This window comes from Gadus chalcogrammus, chromosome 6 (assembly GCF_026213295.1).
Source record: "Gadus chalcogrammus isolate NIFS_2021 chromosome 6, NIFS_Gcha_1.0, whole genome shotgun sequence".
Classification (NCBI taxonomy): Eukaryota; Metazoa; Chordata; class Actinopteri; order Gadiformes; family Gadidae; genus Gadus; species Gadus chalcogrammus.
In genome coordinates, this window is record NC_079417.1 from 21099984 (window position 1) to 21119712 (window position 19729).

Genomic DNA, 19729 nt, shown 5'->3' on the forward strand with positions numbered 1-19729 from the left:
TCAGGGGACGCTGTTCTTTCCCCGGTGTGAGTTTAGAGATTTGGCGATGGCCGGCGAGCTCTGTGGTCAAATCAGAAAGCTTGAGGGCTGGCTGCTGCTGTTTGTGTGTGTTTGTGTGCATGTGTGTGTGTGTGAGTGTTTCTATGTGTGTCACTTGCAGGCGTGGCGGCCATGACAAGCAAGGGCCATCATGGTTCGACTTCGAAGCCACTAACTCACCATGGGGTTTGTTACCATAGTGACCCCACTCTCTCCCCCCCCCCCCCCCCCCTTTCTCCTCCTCCTCCCTCTCCTCCTCCTCCTCCTGGTCCCCTCAGTATTTGAAGAATGGCTCTGACAGGAGAGCAGAGGAAACTTCAATTGCAATTATTTATTGGAAAGCAGGAAATCCAGACAGGGCAAACAGGGATCGTCACATAGTGTCAATCAAGTCAAACCAACAGTTTTTCTCTTTTCTTTTCTTTTCAGAGCTCTTAAAAAACGGCAGTGTCTCTTTTTTAACTTTGACTGTCAAACTTTTACCTTGGGGATTTATGCTAACTGGAAGACCCCAAAGTAGTTCCCCCTGACAGGGTCTCTGGTGGCCTGGCAGTTGTGTGTTTGTGTGTGTGTGGTGTGTGTGTGTGTGTGTGTGTGTGTGTGTGTGTGTGTGTGTGTGTGTGTGTGTGTGTGTGTGTTTTAATGTGTGTGTGTGTGTGTGTGTGTGTGTGTGTGTGTGTGTGTGTGTGTGTGTGTGTGTGTGTGTGTGTGTTTGCATGCGTGTGTGTGTGTGTGTGCGTGCGCGTTTGTGTGTGTATGTGTGTGTTTGTGTGTGTGTGTCTGTGTGTGTGAGTGTGTGAATGTGTCTGTGTGTGTGTGTGTGTGTGTGTGTGTGTGTGTGCGTGCGTGCGTGCCTGTGTGCATGCGGGGCTGGTTGGGGGGTTGTAGCCTGTAGAGGGGGTCTTAGAGAGTGTGTGTGTTCAGCAGGGAGGAGAGGACTCAGTGATCAGCCACAGGGGTTGGAGGGTGAGTAGAGTAGGCCTTTTGGAGTGCACGACACACACACACACACACACACACACAAACACATACACACGCACGCACACAGGCTTTTATGTTGTTAAGGGCAGGGAGAGAGAGTGAAGGAGACATTCTCTATTAGCAACAGAAAGAATGTGTCATGCTGTGAGAGATAGAACTGTTCTACGGGGGAATTAAGAGGCCTTTACATAGAGAGAGAAAGAGACGGAAAGGGCAAGTGTAGTGTAATAACAGCCGTATTTCAGCAGGATCTGCTAGTCGGACAGGGAGGCAAACGTTGCAGCAATGGCTGCTGAAACGCAACTTTTATGGGTCAAACTTGGTCAGGGAATATTTTCCACCGTTAACTTCTATATTTTGACGCTATCTGTGAGGCTTGCGATGAGGATAGGGGGCGGGTTTGCATGTGTGTGTGTGTGTGTGTGTTTAGGGGTGGCGTGTTGATGTAAGCTCCAAAGTTTTTTGAAACAAGGTTCCCATTCAAGTGTAATTCCGGAGGTGTTAAAGTACCTGTGTGTGTGTGTGTGTGTGTTTGTATGTGTATGTGTGCGTGTGTCTCTGTGTGTGTGTGTGTGTGTGTGTGTGTGTGTGTGTGTGTGTGTGTGTGTGTGTGTGTGTGTGTGTGTGTGTGTGTGTGTGTGTGTGTGTGTGTGTGTGTGTGTGTCTTCGCACCCTGCGCAAGGACATTATATTATGCGCAGTGACATCAGCAAAGGTTTATCGGCTTCTTCAGTTAAACCCTTTTGCGGGCTACGCCATTACGCTGACCTGAGAAAGACCGGTGGGGGGGAGGAGATAACTGCTGCTGTAATTAGTGTGGCTCTATGTGTTAATAGGATTGGACGAAACAAGCTTGAGTTGTTCTGTTTCGTGTATTCAATACGTCGCCTGTAGACGGCAGCTTTGCCCCCTCGTCCAATCAGAGCGCTGCTAGTAAGCCGAGGAGGCAGAGGCAGGCACTGTGCCCCGCCAACTGTTGCCTGTTAAGGAACAGAACTGAGGAAAAGGAGATTGGCCTGATTTGATCAAAGCCTCAGGGCATTAGGTGCGGCTTCTCTCTCTCAGTGGGCTGGTGAACGTCCACACACCCATCTTCCAAAATCATCCACCAAACTCTGTTGAGAGGCATTTTAGTTCCATGGCGTTGATAAGGAACAGCGCTGTCATCCTCAGCCCTCTCCTTGTTTCCTTTTGTTTAATTTATTTTCTCAATAGCCAAGCTGCTCTGTCTGTTAAATGTCCTCATAACCTTTTCCCCAGTGGATGTGTGTTGCCGTACGTCTTTTATTTATTTTACTTTTTTGTTTGTGTGTGTGTGTGTGTGTGTGTGTGTGTGTGTGTGTTTTGTTTGTTTTTGAATGTGCACAGGAGTGTTGGACATCAGGAGGGTTGGTGACCGGAGGTGACTATCAGAATAGTGAACCATAGCCTCTCTTTAACAGTAGACTGCATCCGATGTTCTTCATCCGAGTCTAGCATAGTCCTTCTCACTACGCTCTCTAGAAAACCTGCAGTGACATTTTGATTTGATTACTTTTTTTACTCTTTTACTCAAGTAGCGCCACTCTGGGTGAACACTGGCGGTTCGCCCTGGAGACTCTAGGTCTCTCTCTACGGTAGAAACAAACCCTGCGCCCTCCCAGGGTTACGGACTAATCTTAGCCTCTGTACTGTCCCGCCGTCTCCTAGTGTTAACCAGCGGTGCAGTTTGGTAGTATTCTAGTTGTTCTCTAGCGTCTGGTAGACCGATGTAGACTAATATAGAGGACTGGAACATCAAATAAAATAAAGTCTGCAGCCTCGTCGTGTGATTGCATTCACGTGGCTCGGTGTGATTCTCTGATGAATTCTGTTCTACTGTTGGGATTTGTAGATATGAACTGTAGAATTTCTAACCTCTTGTTTATGGTGATTCTTTTGATCATGGTGAATGGTAAGAAGTCACTTTGATAGTGATAGTCACACAACCATCGAAGGAAGAAATACAAAATCAAAGGAAGTACTCGGGTGCATACTATAAGAAAGACTTTATTTTGTAATATGTTGTAATGATGGAATATCAGAAATGATATGGAGGTACATCATCCTTATGCAGCCTAATTATTTAATTAGGAGCGTTATGAATTAAAAACAAACAAACACAATCACACACACACATACACACAGGTGTCACTGCAGAAAACTGTCAGTGTGTGTTCATGACTCTCGCCTCTTTTCCCTGATACTTCTCTCACCTGGGGAAAGAAACACACACACACACACACACACACACTGCGCTGTCCCTTATCCCTTATCCGCGTCCTTTCCCTGCTCTGTGCTACCTGGGGTTCAGGTGTGTTTGGGACTGCCATAGGTCATAGGTCACCTGTCAGCAGTAAGAGACAGATCTTAAGAGATGCCTCCAAGGGATAGAAACAGATGTTCTTAGCTGCTCGTGCATCAACGCAGACGCCCAGACGATCACAAACACACTCGGATCTTCCCCCTTTTATCGGTTCAGAGGGGGTTTGAGCATGTGAGTGTCGAGGAAAAACACGTTGAATCGACACTGAAGTGGGTGGATCACAATGAACCCTGACGGTGTGATGTGTGGAAGGCTATGACTACCACTGGGTTCACCACATGCTTCTCACATCCCTTCTCTTTCTTTCTATGCTTGCATCTAGATTGACCCCAAGGTTGCTTTCCCACGCAGAGCTCAGCCCAAGGTGAGTTCATATTACAATACGTGTCTGTTATCTGTGGTCTTTTCCCTGTTATAGCCATCACTTCACAAATCACTGCAATGTTTTTTAGATGCGATGACATATCGCATCGGTGCGATGCCAGGCTAAGGTACATGAAGAGTATTTAAAGGACATGCTAAGTTACAGGTAGAGAGTTTAAAGGACATGCTAAGGTACAGATAGAGAGTTTAAAGGACATGCTAAGTTACAGGTATAATTCTAACACAATTGTTATTGATAAAAGTCGTTTGTCTAAAGGCATGTCTAAAGCAAGATGCTCATGTGGATCCAGTTTAAATGACTTATTCTCACAGTTAACCCAGCATGTATTTATTTCTTCCGACAGTTGGTGACTCGGACCAAGAAGATCTTCGTCGGTGGCCTGTCCGTCACCACGACCATAGAAGACGTCAAGCAGTACTTTGACCAGTTCGGCAAGGTGAATAAATACAAAAATTAAGTTGTCTTAAAACTACAGAGAACTTATTTTGGTTCCCCCAAAACGAAAATAGGATTGTTAAAGCCGCCATCTTCCTTTGATCACTTTTGGTATCCCAACTGCTATGCCCAATATTATAAACTCTTCAAATATCCAATGCTGGAAATTTAGGAGATTTGCAGAGCAATAGTAGGGAATGGCTCTCTTAGCAGGGTTTCACTCAGAGCTAGCTCTGAACTTTCTAGCTGATGTTCTGCGTGTTGTGGAGCTATGTTGAAGGAGCAGTAGAGGGGGGACAGCGGATTAAGTAGAGCAGGAGGAAGGAAGAGATGAAGGAGAGGAAAGGAGGGGTAACAAAACGTGGCTGGGGAGCAGCGGGCGAAGTTGGATCCTGAGGATGAGGAGGTGGTGGGGGGGAAAAAGTTTTGTGGCGAAGGAGTATAGCGATGAGAGGAAACCGGGCGGGGGGATTATCAGAATCTGAATTAATCTGATGTAACAGCTGCTCCTACCCCCAACCCCCTTCTGCCCGTTACCGTGGCGACCTGGCTTACCCATTGTCCCTAAGTAATTCAGCGGGTAAGGGGTTTTGGTGTTGAAGGAGGAGGAGGGCAGTGGGGTGTGTGTGTGTGTGTGTGTGTGTGTGTGTGTGTGTGTGTGTGTGTGTGTGTGTGTGCAGACAGAGGGTTGGTCAACACAGGAGTTGAGTAGCATTACATCCTGGCGATCCAACCGCTTTGAAAGACAAAACTATCCCAAAACTGCCCAACCTGTTCCCTTGTGAGGTCCATTCTGAACTCGAAGTCAGGGCTAATTCTCATCTCCGTCAAGTTTCTTCACCCAAGTTTGAACAATCTACTGCCGGGTTGAAGAGCAGTGAGCTCTGGAAGGTGCGGGGGCCGATAACAGATGATGAGCGGACAAAGGCCCCCCGGAGAGAGAGACAGGGAGGGAGAGGGAGATAGTGAGGGTGAAGGGGGAGGGACAGGCAGAGAGGGAGAGAGAGACAGTCCGGCAGGAGAGAGGGAGAGAGAAGGGGGAGGGACTGGGAGAGATGGAGAGAGAGACCCAATGCGGGACGAGAGAGGGAGTTAGAGGTGGGAGGGACTGGGAGAGAGGGAGAGAGACACAGTACGGCAGGAGAGAGGGAGAGAGAAGAGGGAGGGACTGGGAGAGAGGGAGAGAGACACATGAGGAAAGACAAATGGAGCAGAGATGGGCGTGAGGGGCTTTGATTGAGCTATTATGTCTTTGTATACAGCGCCACAAATATTTTGTCAGTATGTACAGCGCTTTGTAGCTCCCCGCTCTGTAAACGACTCACCAGCACCTCCAAAACACTTTTTTTGCTGCAGCGTGAAACAAGATTAGATCACATAAGAAAGGCGTATTTAACTTACTAGCTGAGGCTAATAGTAGAAAATTCTCTAGCTACAGGTACATGACTTAAAACACTGCTTCCATGACTTAAGCAGTGTCAGCAGTCTGAAGCAATCATGCTAACCCTAATTATTATTTCATGATCATTATTGTTATCTGCATAATGAACGCTCAATAAATACTGCCAATTATTATTGGCAGTATTTATTGTGTTCTCTGCCGGGGCCTTTGTTGCGCTTTTCTTCCAGTCAGGGAGCAGAGAGAGGGAGGGAGAGATAGAGATGGACTGGGGGTGTGTAGGGGTGCCAGCCATCCATGGAAGTCCCTGATTACACTGCCTCACTGGCCCTTTTGTGTCCTGTCCTGTCTGGGGACAAAGGGCGTGGAAGAGAGTGATGAGGGGAGAATAACCCAGAAGAGAGGAGTTGGAGCGGGGAGGGGGTGCGGGGGGCAGCTGGGGAACAGAGAATATTCCCCGGCACCCTGCTGTGAAAATGCCAGGGGTTTGAGCAAGCAGGCGCACTCTTGTAATTAAATCACTCCATAACCTCGCACTTTATGTCTTACCTTTCATACACCACGGCCCTGGGGACGGGGACGGGGGACGCTATCGTCATATTTCGTGGTTATGTTAATATTTATAATTGGAGGAAAGGCGGTTTAGAGGTGACTTTAAGGGTAACAATCTTCGCAATGAAAAATAAAGTATGCCCTTATCCTCCTTTGAGAGTGAGTTGGGTTAGTTTGGCTTGTTCTCGTTGTTTAAGTATTTTTAAGTTATTTGATGTGAGTCTCCGTTGTCCTTCAGAGCCCAATTTTGTAAAACAATATAAACATAGGTAATTTAAATGTTGAGCTGAACCTCTAGGGTCAGTCCCAGCCCTCTGCCACTGGCTGCCCTGGTCCATGGGCAGGGTGTGGCCTGGGGGGAGCAGAGGGAAGGGATGCAGGGGGGGCAGAGCTGGGGTGGAACGGTCTGATGTGGAGGTGGAAGAGGACGGGGACAGTGGCTTCAGAGAGCCCACGGACCAGAGGCTCCCCTTTCACATGGCCATAGGTCCCTCCTTCCTGACCTCTGACCTTTCTGTGGGCCCAACCCCTTGGGGGTTGGGCCAAAACCAAAAAAAATGTTTTGCTGTACCGTTCAATCTCATATTGGTGTTTGTGTGTTTGTGTGTGTGTGTGTGTGTGTGTGTATCCTCTTTCTGTTGAGTGAGCTGCATCCACCCTGCTGTTTCCAGTAAACTTATTATAGATCCAGTTAAAAAAGATAAGCTTACCAACAGTTTGCACCTGTGTGCGCACGCGCGCGCGCGCGCGCGCGCGCGTGCGTGCGTGCGTGCGTGCGTGCGTGCGTGCGTGCGTGTGTGTGTGTGTGTGTGTGTGTGTGTAGGTTGGTTGGGGCTTGGGGGGGAGTAAAGAGGCGAAAAGAGAGCAAGATAAAAAAAGAGTGAGGTCAATGTATTCCATTAAACTTGTATTTGCACTTTTGTGTGGGTTTGTGTGTGTGTGCGCATGTGTGTGTGTGTGTGTTAATGTGTTTGTGTGTGTGTGTGTGTTTATAAAAGAGACACCTGTGCCAGCTCTTTAAAGAGAGGGAGAGGTCACACAGAGAGGCGGAGGAGAAGGAATTATGGCAGACTGGGCCTACAAACAAAGGCCTCCATATTTCTCTTTGTTCCCTCCTCTCTCTCTCTCTCTCTCTCTCTCTCCCTCTCCCTCTCCCTCTCCCTCTCCCTCTCTCTCTCTCTCTCTCTCTCTCTCTCTCTCTCTCTCTCTTTCTTTTGTCTCTCCGTTCTCCACCCTCTTCCCTCTAACCCGTTTTTCTCATTGGGTCCAGCTTTCCCTCCGTTCTATATTCCCCTCTCTATGCTGTCTTTCTTGTTCTCTCCCCTTTCTCTCTCTCTCTCTCTCTCTCTCTCTCTCTCTCTCTCTCTCTCTCTCTCTCTTTCTCTTTCTCTTTCTCTCTCCTTCAGTGCAGTCTCTGCTTGTTTCCCCATTCTGCCACCTGTCACCTCACTGGCTGTCTGCTGTTGATGTCACCACATAGGGACAGGACCCACCTTTCCAATGCCCACGTCTCTCTCTCTCTCTCCCTCTTGCTCCCCTCTCGCTCCTCTCTCTCTCTCTCTCTCTCTCTCTCTCTCTCTCTCTCTCTCTCTCTCTCTCTCTCTCTCTCTCTCTCTCTCTCTCTCTCTCTCTCTCTCTCTCTCTCTCTCTCTCTCTCTCTCTCTCTCTCTCTCTCTCTCTCTCTCTCTCTCTCTCTCTCTGTCTGGCTCTTTGCAGCTCTCGCCCGCCCTCTTTGTGTCCCTGAAACTTTCCCACTATTCATGAATAATATTTGATGTTGGCTCAGGCTCCTGTAAAAGGACTTTTTGTACAGTTGCCATGGGAATGTCGAGCGCGGACAGCCGGGGGAGAACGGGAGGGTGGGATTACGGGCCCTCTGTGGGTGGGGTGGGGGGGAGAAAGGCACTTATACGAAGGAACTTAGATGGTTCAGCAGCGACAAACATACACTTTGAAGTGTTGTGTCGGCCATATTGTACACAACTCATGTTCCAAGCACTTTTTTGTAGCTGGCTCCATTTCTGTTGCTGCTTCCCCCCCCTCCTCAACCTGCTCACTTCTAGCAACCTGCCGCTCATCCCTAGACTACCCCCCCTCCCCCCGGGCAGCCCCCTCAACCCCCGTCCATCTGTTGCCTCCCGCCCCCTTTCAGAATTTGAGAAGGGGTGCAGCCGGGCAATATTGCGCGTGGCAGAGAGAGAGAGCGAGAGAGAGAGAGAGAGAGAGAGAGAGAGAGAGAGAGAGAGAGAGAGAGAGAGAGAGAGAGAGAGAGAGAGAGGGCTGCAGTGACGAAGGCATGTAAAAAAAGAAAATCATTTTTTTCCTCCCCAGGTTGACGATGCCATGCTCATGTTCGACAAGACCACCAACCGACACAGAGGTGAGATGCACTGGGACCCCATTCCCTCTCCCTCTTCCTCTCTCCCTCTCCCTGTCTTGCACCACTGTCTCTCTTTAAAGTACCCCTAGCCTGTCTGAACATCCTCCCCAGATTACTTTTGTATTGCAAGCATTTCCTGTGGAAATCTCTGCAAAGCAATTTTCAAATCATTTCTAGGGTTTTGTGGCAGGAAAAAAAATATAGGGTTTGTTTTAAAACTTTACAACTCTCGGATTGGCCCTTCCCTGTTTTAAGGGTAATATTAACGCAGCCCGGATGAAACCCTTGATACATTTGTGTAACTGGAAATTTCATGCAAGGTGGAAAGACAATGAACTCCACATAATTAACGACCCGCAAATTCAGGCATTACTTGAGGACAAAAATGTAAGACGATTTAAAGGCGGTGTGCAAATCCCAAGGGATTAAGAGCCAATTCAAAATGTGGGATATAACTAGAGAACTATAAAACTACAGTTTTTTATATACTACCACTGGCATATATTTGGGAAATGTCCAGCATTACGACAGTTTTGGACAGAGATACACAATGCAGTTAAAAACATATTCTGTACTGAATTAGCTCTGCATTTTTGCACATTTATTGATCTATTAGGCCTTCTGATATCTGCATTTAAAAAAGCTCTTCGCAGACGCTGGTTGCTTCCTGACCCCCCCTCCCACAATAAAGGAGCAGATAGACTTGCCTGTATTCAACTCTATAAAGACACACCTACCTTTAAATAAAAACTAGAGGAGGAAAGAGGAAAATTGCACATGTACATAATATTAGAATTCAGCTGTGTTAACCCCAGCTTTACCTCTGCTTTACTCAATTGACATACGTCTTATTGTAAATTAAATCCTGGTTATCCTTAAATAAAGATTACAATTAAGAAGTCGCCAAGTCCCCTCCTCAAACACATGCCCACTCCGATCCCCTCCTCCAGTTACTCCCCTGCCTGGTCCTCCATCGACCGGCCAGGCCTGTGTAGCCCTGCTGCGGACCTCCTTCCTGTGTGATGAGCCGGGCCGGTGGGGGGGAGGGGTGCGTAGAGGGTGGCTAGGCTAATTAGCCAGTCAGTTAATCAGGATCAGGATAAAGCCTCTCCATCCCCACCCTGGGTCTGATCGATCATGACAGCCTGCCAGCTTTGGCCCCAGGGCTTCTGGTTGGCAGGGGGTGGGGGGGGGTGGATGGCTTAAAGTTTTAGGTGGGAGTAAACCAGTTACTTGACTGTAATGGTTACCGATTGCTAAAGATAGGCTACCATCCTTACAGCAGCTACAGATAGCGATTAATATGCAATGTCAGGAACCATGCAGTATAACAGGTATCTCAGGGGTTCCTAACCTTTCCGACAAGAGGCTTTGAGTCGAGTCGTTGCAGCCAACCTAAAGTACTGTATTTACTGTCACCCTACAGTAACACAGTTATCAAAGAAAAGCCATACCATGGTTCCTTTAACCTAGGTACAATATGCACCCATAAATATTTAAGTAATGACCCATTTTATCAGAAAAATACCATTAACTTTGTTTTTATAACAAACTTTTCTTGGTGCAGATCAGCCGCAGTAGGCCTACCCACAGCCCACAGGTTGGGAATCTCTGAGCTAGCTAGTACTACAGAGTTTTAGCAACTAACCACTAGCTATAGTACTAAAGAGTGTTAGCAAACATATATCCAACCGCTAGCTAGTACTACAGAGGGTTAGCAACCATATATCCAACCGCTAGCTAGTACTACAGAGTGTTAGCAACTGTACAATCCAACCACTAGCTAGTACCACAGTTTGTTAGCAAGTGTACCGTATGACAGCTAGCCGGAGTTTAGCCATCCTTACAATTAAAGGAACCCATCCCTTTACCAAGTGTTTAAACTCCAATGACCTCTGTGAGGTCACATGAAGTTGTTAAAACTTGTTGAAAGTCTGCTCATCGTGTATCTTCTTGTGCTCCCAACAATAGGGTTTGGCTTTGTGACGTTTGAGAATGAGGACGTGGTGGAGAAGGTGTGCGAGATCCACTTCCACGAGATCAACAGCAAAATGGTGGGTGAGCGTATTGATAGATCTCTGAGCTCCACTGTCAGGGACATAGCCGTGAGCTCACTCGCTGCTTCTCTCTGGTCTACTCCCGCAGGTGGAGTGCAAGAAGGCTCAGCCCAAAGAGGTGATGTCCCCGACAGGCTCAGCCAGGGGGCGCTCCCGGGTGATGCCCTATGGAATGGACGCCTTCATGCTGGGCATTGGGATGCTGGGTAGGCAGATGTTGATGTCTCTGATGTTGAGGTCCCCTTCTACCCCTTTTACTCAAACCTGTAGAGGACTGATACGTCCAGTCCATCAGCACTCTGTTGTACAGCGGAGTGAGGAATAACAGCATCAATCTTTAACCGGGTTCCCACACTCATTTATTCACTTATAAATTCAGTCACCAGCTAAAAGTTGCACAATTGTCCGCAAAGGCATTGAGCAAGCTTGCAATGCCTTTTGAAGATATGCTTTGAGTCTTGAGTGGACGTTCTGTGACGAACATGAGATATCCGTCACAGAATGAAACACTCATCTACATTACTGAACATGTTTTTAGGCTATCATCGTAATCATTATTTTGAAGGTAGTAGCAACGTTCATGCTTATTCCAACCAAGAGTGGTAGAAGCATGTTAACTATCATGCCGCCACAATAAGGAATTACTGTTAAATCCACACGAGTGGTCCATTCTGAATTAATTGACGACGCGATGTGGTTCATGTTTCCTTAATCCATTGAAACTGAGATTAGATTAACACAGAATAAAAACCCTTCTTCATAACATCAGTGCGAACCAGAGAGAGGAATTGGCTAATTTAAAAAATAGAAAACGGCAAAGAAAAAATAACTCTAGTAACTATAGTCATTTATTAGTATAAGTGCCTGTAATGTCAAATAAAACTAACCAAATACGTCATGAAAAGAACGACGCAATCAAAGGAAAACTGAAAAATGTGTTGTTTGTTGCCACAGTGCAAGCCAAAATCCCAACTGAATCCCTGCTCTTCGGGGGATGAATAGGTGATTTGATGGTAAAACTGGGCAATCTGGGATATTGTTGAAGTTGACTGCTTGTACATCTAGGGTCGTAATGAACCTCACTTATGTTGGTTCATAGTTTGTTTATCATGCTACATGCTAGAGATAAGGATGGCCTTACAACTACGAAATATCAACCTTGGAAATCACAGAAAGGTTATGGACATTATTTGAAAAAAGCCCGGGAAAATGATCATCTGAAACGAGTGGGAACACTGTTTTTAGTCTAATCAATGAGGAAATGCTCTGTTTACTTTGCATTACATTTAGCAGACACTCTTGTTCAAAGCCACCTACAGGAAGTGTATACAACAATGAAAATCTAAGCCGAAGAGTGCACTAAGCCAAAGAGTGTTTTCTAGGAATGCAAAAGGGTTCAAAAAAATTCTTATGACAGGTATGCAAACAAGACAGTTCTAGAACGTGCAAATAGCACAATGATCCATCCATAAAATGTCCCTAGTTTGTGTGGAGGTGGGAACATAGGCAGGGAAAAATAAGTCATATGCCTCTACTGCCATCTACCCTTCAATTTGCATATTACATCATTTATTTGATTCGCTCTCAGATGCAACTGCTTCTAGTTCTTATACCCTTCTCCTAATGTTTAATGTTCTAAAAACTGAAAATAATTAATAATGACATATCACATATGCATATATCCACTACACACCTATCAGATATCAGATCACCTATCAATTAATATAGTCATTGATTGCATATGATACGTATATAATACGCCACCAACTAAATACGATTTAAGGAATCGAAGGAAGACTGAATAAATGAGATTTGGATTTGATTGGACATCCTATTCTGATGTTTGACGCACACCTTGATAACACAGCTATTAAGTACCTGAATTACGTGGAGAGGGAATCCCCTCTTAGGGTGCACTCACACTAGGCCATCTGGCCGTGGACGTTGGCCATTTTCACACCTAACCGTGCTCAACTGGCCCCATTGTTTTCTGGCCTGCATTCACACTAGGCCATCTGGTCGTGGCCGTTGGCCGTCGCAACTGTGGCCTGGCCACGGTAGGCTCTTGTACATACGTCATCACGTCGTAACACGTCATCACCAGGCGTCCGCTGCAAGGACCATAATAAAGTCTGCCGCCAGTCAGAGTTTTAACAACAATGGACAACAACACAGAGAACACAATTCGCACTTTGCTGAGTCTGTTGCTTATTTGGAGCCATTCTCAGAAAGAGCCCACTCTAGTTCACACTCACTAGTTGAACCGCTTGACGCCATGTTTACCGTTTAATGGGAAAGAAGGCTCGTCGCCTTTATTATGTCCATGGTCGTCGCATGGACTATACGTCATCCAGCTCAGGTTGCGTAGCCGTGCGTGTGCGCGTGTCGGCTCATTAGCATCTGTACCGTGGCGGCCCGTACCGTAGCAGCACACCTCTCCCAAGTGGCCAAGTTTGCCTGGCCTGGCCAGACTGGCCACACTCACACTGGCAGATTTGAGCACGGTTAGGTGTGAAAATGGCCATGGCCACGGCCAGAGCCTAGTGTGAGTGCACCCTTAGATGTCCTAACAGCACATCAGGCAGGTGTTGTCACCCACCTGCATTACCCGTGTTAACAGATAGAGGGCAACGCTGTAACACCACATGATTCCTTCACCTTATTCAAACGTTGTTAATAAATGCTCCAATGGAGGGCATCTTGGTTGGGTTATTCTGCAGTTCTAGGGATGATCAAACAGCCATCAGGCTGAGCATGTGGTCATCGTTATGCACAGCTTGGATTCAACAACTGCTTATACTTCCCGAAGAGTTTACCCTTTTAATTTACTTCTTCTTTATCATTTATTAACCCACATGTTATTGCAGAATAGTAACAGTGTCTCTTTCTTGGTCCTCACAGGGTACCCAGGGTTCCAGGCCGCCACCTACACCAGCCGAAGCTACGCTGGGATCACCCCGGGATACACCTACCAGTTCCCTGGTAATTTACGTCCCACTCTCCCGCAATCAGACCGAGTCTCCAGGGCAGAATTATCATTCAATCAGCCTTTATACCACAGATACTCTAGGGTCTATAGCATATAACTGCTTTTCTGATTACAGTTTAATGTAACAGAAAGCTGACAACATCCTAATTAACACCACAACTGCAAATTAACCACACGGAGATAACCATGGCAACCGGTCAAATTATTTTCTTTTATGCGATCATTCTGCTCGCGCGTCCTATAGCGTGTGGGCTGCGGCCCACTTTAAAAAATAAAATAAAAAAATCATTAATTAATTTAAAAAACGGTTAACCTAGTACACGAAAAAAAAGGGGTTGTGTAACCGTTTAAAAAAATTTGTAACCCTTCACACCCCTAGTTCAAGCAGGTGCAGAACGGATTAATAATCAATGAAGAAAGCGCTGATTCTTCCAGAGTACCTTCATTGTCAGGATTTGATCAGTAACATGAATAGCTATGGGTAGGAATGAAATCCTCTGTATTTCCTTTATGTCCAATCCATGGCCATCTAGAGTCTAGACTTTTTAACTTTGCTATTCCATGTGACAACAGAGCCAATTAATGGTGGAAAATATACTTTGAAAATAATTTACGTTTAGCATCCTCTTTTATCCACTTTTTCACATACATGTCAGGCTGATACAAACCAAAGCCTGCTACTTACGTTTTAAGTGCTGCACTCAAGTCAAAAGAAAAATGGAGACTTCAAAATAGCTATTGGAATTATAACCAGTTGTTGACATTTAACGTCTTTCCCTTTTTCAAGTAAAAAGTCAAAGAAAAGTGTATGTGAATGTGCAGCCCCCATGTGTGTGTGTGTGTGTCCGTCCTGAGCACATGCATGCGTCAAGGTCTCACCGCGCTCTTGATGTTTCTGTTCCAGAGTTCCACTTAGAGCGGACCCCCCTGTTGACATCACCCCACCCCCCTGAGCTCACAGGTCAGTCCCTCACTCCTCTGGACTTGACAAGTAGCATATGGTCTGCTTGCTCAAGAGCAGTACAGCAGCACGCCTGCTGCACTGACACCACTGATGGCAACGAATTGCATACAAATCAAAGATCTTCACTTTTTGTTTGATTGTTTACTTACGTTTGCTGGTCCCCTAGTGTTGGGAGGCAGGACAAGTGACAGGGCTGATGTCTACTGACTACTTTTGCATTAGATCGATTTTTGTTAGACATTTTAACGCCACTTTTCTGGGATGTGTATTTTTCGGTATGTGATTTAATTGGTTGACCCCGTCCTCCTCTGTTCCTCTGTATTGATCTTCCCTCTGTCCGTCTGTCTCTCCACAGCCATCCCCCTGACAGCCTACGGACCGATGGCGGCCGCTGCCGCAGCCTTGCGAGGTACGACGCCATGGCACTGTAATTCATCATCTATTCACTCTTTAGTCAGGCCTTAAGCAACTCACACATTCTTGCAGATTAGAGAGAGAAAACCCAAGACTGGAGAGTCATTGGTGACGGTGGTGTTGTTTTGATGTGATTAGGCTCCACCCCCTCTCGCTCAGCTGGGTTCTTAGGTACCAGCAGTCCCGGGCCCATGGCAGACCTCTATGGAGCCGCGAGCCAGGAATCCGCCGTCAGCAGTTACCTCAGCGCTGCCAGCCCCGCCCCAAACAGCGGATTCGGCCACGGCTTGGGGGTAAGACGCCCGGCGACAGGCCCGGTATATTTACATAATCGGATGAGGAGGATGAACAAAGTTCCGTTGTTCTGGTAATGCTCACGCTGTTATTCTCTCACTGCTTTACACTGCTAGAGGTTTGATTTTTACTTTACAGGGTAACATTAAGTGGGATTCAGAAATGAATTGCGGGAGAGTTTGACTCATTACCTATACTGTATCCTAGAAATGAATTGCGTGAGTTTGTTTCAGTACCAATACTGTAACCTAGAAATGATTGACGTGAGAGTTTGATTCATTACCAAAACTGTATCCTAGAAATTAATTGCATGAGAGTTTGATTCAATACCAATACTGTATTCACCGTTACTCATCTCTGCAGGGGCCTTTGATTGCTACAGCCTTCACCAATGGCTACCATTAGAGGAGCTGGAGGTAAGACTACCTTCTTGTTGTTTCATTATCATAATGCTTTGTTGTTTTTCAGATTAACAGAATAAGAAACACATAACCATAGTGATTGATGTGTGTGTGTGTGTGTGTGTTTGTTTCTAGAGATGTAGACTAAGAGCTGGAAAGACTTCTACTTCATGGTGATCTGGCCGTCTCTGTCTGGTTTTTGACCTTGCAGTCATGACGACCTCCACGCTGAACAACCCCTCCCCCCCAATTATTCACCCCCCCCCCCCACCAATAATGGTCAGGCCCCCTTCTCTTCTTTCAGTTTTGACCTCTTGTGGTTAACTTTTCATCATGTTGGGTGGTTTAAAGTAATAATAATGATTAGTTCAATCAGAAGCAACATGTATTTTATTTTTTGGGGAAAAATGTTATGGTTAGAAATACGTGCAAACGCTTTATTTCTAGCCTTTTTTAATTTCACTGTACTGTTTGTGTGTGTGTGTGGCAATTGTGCTCATTGTATGTGATTGGCCTGTGTTTAATTAGTTAGTTTGAGATTTTGTAAAGGAACAATGTTTGCGAGCGGTTTCACCCTGCGCTAAACATTTCAGTGGCTCTCTTCGCTTGCTGAATCATTGTACATTCATCATTAGTGCTCGAGAAATTTAACAAAAGATTTGAACTAAAACTATTTTTCGTAATTTTTCACAAAGGATTTTTTTAACACTTTGTTATGCTAACGATGATCAAACGATAATGCTTACTATAAGCGTAAAGCAAACCCGCTGACAGTCAAATTGTTTGTGTGCTGCACGATACTGTAAAATACTGTAAATACAACTCGGGAGTGGGGGGGGGAGGGGGTCTGTGGATGCTAGTGTTATTTGTTTTGTTACCAGTTGAACGTTTTTTAGAACCTCAACAGACTACTGGCTACATATCATCTCACGGGGATTTGAAAACCATGTACAGATGTGAAGAAGAATGAAGGACCGACCTGCAGGAGCCGCTGTGAAGAGCTATCATGAAGCCCATTCTGACTGATTCCACCTGCAGACTGTTTGTATGTGTGTGTTTGTGTGGCCAGTGGACAGCTCTAAGTGATCATACTTTTTGTGTTGTTTACATTTTTTTTGTGCTATGTACCATTTTAGGAAGGATACTATAGCTTTAAAGAAATTACATTTTTAACCAGATTTGAACTTTACATTAACATTGTGTGTCTACGGCATTTTGTGAGTAGATTTATTTTCCTTCAAAGGTTCAGGTTGAAACTCTAACGCTGTCTCTAAACCAGTTGTTTAATGGTCACTCAACCTCTTGCCACTAGATGTCGCAAGACGACACTTATGACACTGACCGTTACACAGCTGATCCACTGGCTGACACAAGACTGTAGCAATGCACACACAGAACTTTAATTTAAAGAGCAAAGATTATTTGGTATGGAGCTAATAAGTTGTTGCACTGGCAGATTGTCTAAAATCTTGTTTTCCTCCTTTTTTCCTGAGTTCAAGAACAAAGCACTATTAGTCTATTAAAACACCAGGGTTTAGATTTTTAACAGTGTTTTCTTGTAATACTGCTGATGTCTCCTGGGGTAGTTCTTATCTTTGTTGATGTCTTCACTGAAAAAAATTACAATCCTTCACAACACTAACCTTTTTCTGTCTTTCTTTAAATAAATAAAAACACTTTTTAAGATTCCTAATAAATTATTTTAAAATATTATATGTATTTGTGTCATGTCTACTCATGGGAATTCTTATTCCTATGAGGGTTTTATTTTTTATGTTATTCATACTTACTCATTTGGTTTGGAAGTAAGCCACATTCACAGTTGTGACAATTCTATGGGCAGATGTAGTGGAATACATCATGAATTAATACCTTTTATTGATCATGTGATTGCCAATGTCAGGGCGGCATTGGCTCAGGAGCAGAGTAGAGCAGGTTCCGCCTAGCTGAGTTCCGAGCTGTCCCTGACCGCTCCTGACGAGCTGGGTGTCTCCTTGCATGGGTTTCACCGCCGTTGGTGTATGAATGGGTGATTGTCAGGCAATAATCTGAAATTATTCTCTGAAATCAAAGCCTCGATGCTCTATCTATCGAATCAGCAACACAGAACACTGGCTTGTGTCTTTTCCAACACTGTCCCAGCACAGCTATAACAAGGGGAACTATGAGGGCTCAGAGCAGCAGGGAGGGCCTCCATACATGGGCATCACCTCAGGGGTCATTGCCCTGGGGACCATCGCCGTCTACTCTAGTGAACTTCCCTACAGCTAGAGCGCGACACCTGTCCTTGTGATCAAATGCCGGTGTTCCTTTGTTTCCTCGAGAGAACATGAAAAATAAGAATTTGAAGAATAAAACTCAATGAAGATTTCAAAAGTAAATTATTATAATTATTTTGTTAATAGTGGAAACTTTATCTTTTCAATTTAAAAAAGATGTCCTTTTGTTAAACACAGAAGCACATTAGTGCCACTACAGCTAAATTAAAACGGATCAGTATCACGTTATAACGGGAAAAGTTGATCTTTATCACAAGATGTTTTTACGTTATACTAAGGTATTCTCACGTTGATACAATATACAATCCTATCACATAATAACAATTTACTATTTATCACGTTACAAACCTAATAACATATACTGTTATAACATGAAACGTTCACGTTTAACGTGATATTGATTTGTCTTTTTTTTGGAGTGCCCGCTTCCATACTTTAAAGTCCTCTGATTCCTTCTCACTGATCTGACCTAACTGTCTTTGAACAATGCTAGCTTGCTCTTCTGTGCCGCCTCTACGTAGTAGTAGTAGTAGTAATACTACTACTACTACTGTAGTGACTACGATGTCCATTGTTTCTCATTTGAACAAATATTCAAAAGTCAAGATTAATGTTGAAAAATGGAAACAAGACTGGTGAAGACTAGTTACTAATACTACTACAACAACTCCAACTCCTCCAACTCCTCCTACTACTCCTACTCCACTGATATTAGAAATCTCTCAATACTGAATCAACTCAGCTGTTTTACTGAATCAATGCTCCAAATTATTTAACAGGACCGATAACTCTTCAAAGTTGTTTTCAAACCCAAAGAATGGAAACTATGCTTTATCATAGTATATTAATGAATATGCATGAATATGTTTTTAGGGTTGTAGACGAAGGTCTGGCAGGAAGGATGTTAAAAACAGGATGAAGGTGAATACACCTGAATACACATATAAAGTTTTTCTAAAAAACACATAAATGCTTTGATCAATTCTTGAAGAGTAGTGGAGGGATAGAAACCGATGTTTGACAGGGAGTTGGATTAATAACAGGATGAAGGTGAATACACATGAATCAACTAGAAGTGGGGGACAGAGGTGGGTTTTGCAGTGGGGGAAAGAGGGCAGGGAAAAAGGTGTCATAAACTAACACATATAACTACCTACAACACCTTTAATGGAGCATGGAGGTAGAGATGAAATGGGAGATATCTGTAGTGTAGAGTAGGCCTATATATATATACTAGTAAATCCAGTAGAGGGAGATGGGCGCTAAGTGTTTTGACTACGTCCACTCACTGAGTTCCCCTCGGCGTTCTTTCCCATAGGGACCTTTGTAGTGGCTACACTAAAAACAGACCGACGCAGCAAGGCGTTAACAGAGAAAAAAGTGTCGCTGCATTAAGGAATTTACATCAGCGAAATGCATGCAATGTCTTAGACATGGGCAAAAAATGGTAAGCCTGTTTTTCTGTAATGTTAGAGTGTGTTTTCGATTGATAATCGAAATACTTCACTTCACCACATGCATACTCAACCCAGTCGCCAAGAAAAAACGTCAGTGGTGTACGTTTCCATGAACACTGGATACGTAGCATTTCAACGTAAAAAATAGCGTGTTATACCTACAGTATCCACGTGTGCCGCTGTGGAGGCGGGTTTCGGGGTTTGGGTTTCACGGCTTTCGCGGCAAATTGTGGACACGATTGTTGGGGGGGGGGGGGGGGAGACTGTTGTTGACCGGGGAGGGGGGGGGGGGGAGACACGTTTGTTGAGGGGGGGGGACGAAACACGATTGTAGGGGGGGGGGGGGGGACGACGACACG

At 45.1% G+C, this 19729-nt stretch overlaps 1 protein-coding gene across 2 annotated transcripts in view; it reads left to right on the forward strand.

The window, feature by feature from the left end:
• LOC130384379 (RNA-binding protein Musashi homolog 1-like) overlaps nucleotides 1-17320 on the forward strand; it is a 24205-nt gene extending 6885 nt beyond the window's left edge. The window contains exons 6-16 of one of the 2 annotated variants that reach the window (XM_056592519.1): nucleotides 3687-3728; nucleotides 4093-4185; nucleotides 8467-8515; nucleotides 10487-10569; nucleotides 10661-10778; nucleotides 13474-13554; nucleotides 14466-14522; nucleotides 14881-14934; nucleotides 15099-15232; nucleotides 15597-15649; nucleotides 15770-17320. In XM_056592519.1, coding sequence (XP_056448494.1) covers nucleotides 3687-3728; nucleotides 4093-4185; nucleotides 8467-8515; nucleotides 10487-10569; nucleotides 10661-10778; nucleotides 13474-13554; nucleotides 14466-14522; nucleotides 14881-14934; nucleotides 15099-15232; nucleotides 15597-15638 — 753 coding nt within the window. In that variant the 3' untranslated portion in view covers nucleotides 15639-15649; nucleotides 15770-17320. Of the gene's footprint in view, nucleotides 1-3686; nucleotides 3729-4092; nucleotides 4186-8466; nucleotides 8516-10486; nucleotides 10570-10660; nucleotides 10779-13473; nucleotides 13555-14465; nucleotides 14523-14880; nucleotides 14953-15077; nucleotides 15233-15596; nucleotides 15650-15769 lie in introns of both variants that reach the window. The other variant, XM_056592520.1, reaches the window with a different exon arrangement.
• The last annotated feature ends 2409 nt before the right edge of the window (nucleotides 17321-19729 follow it).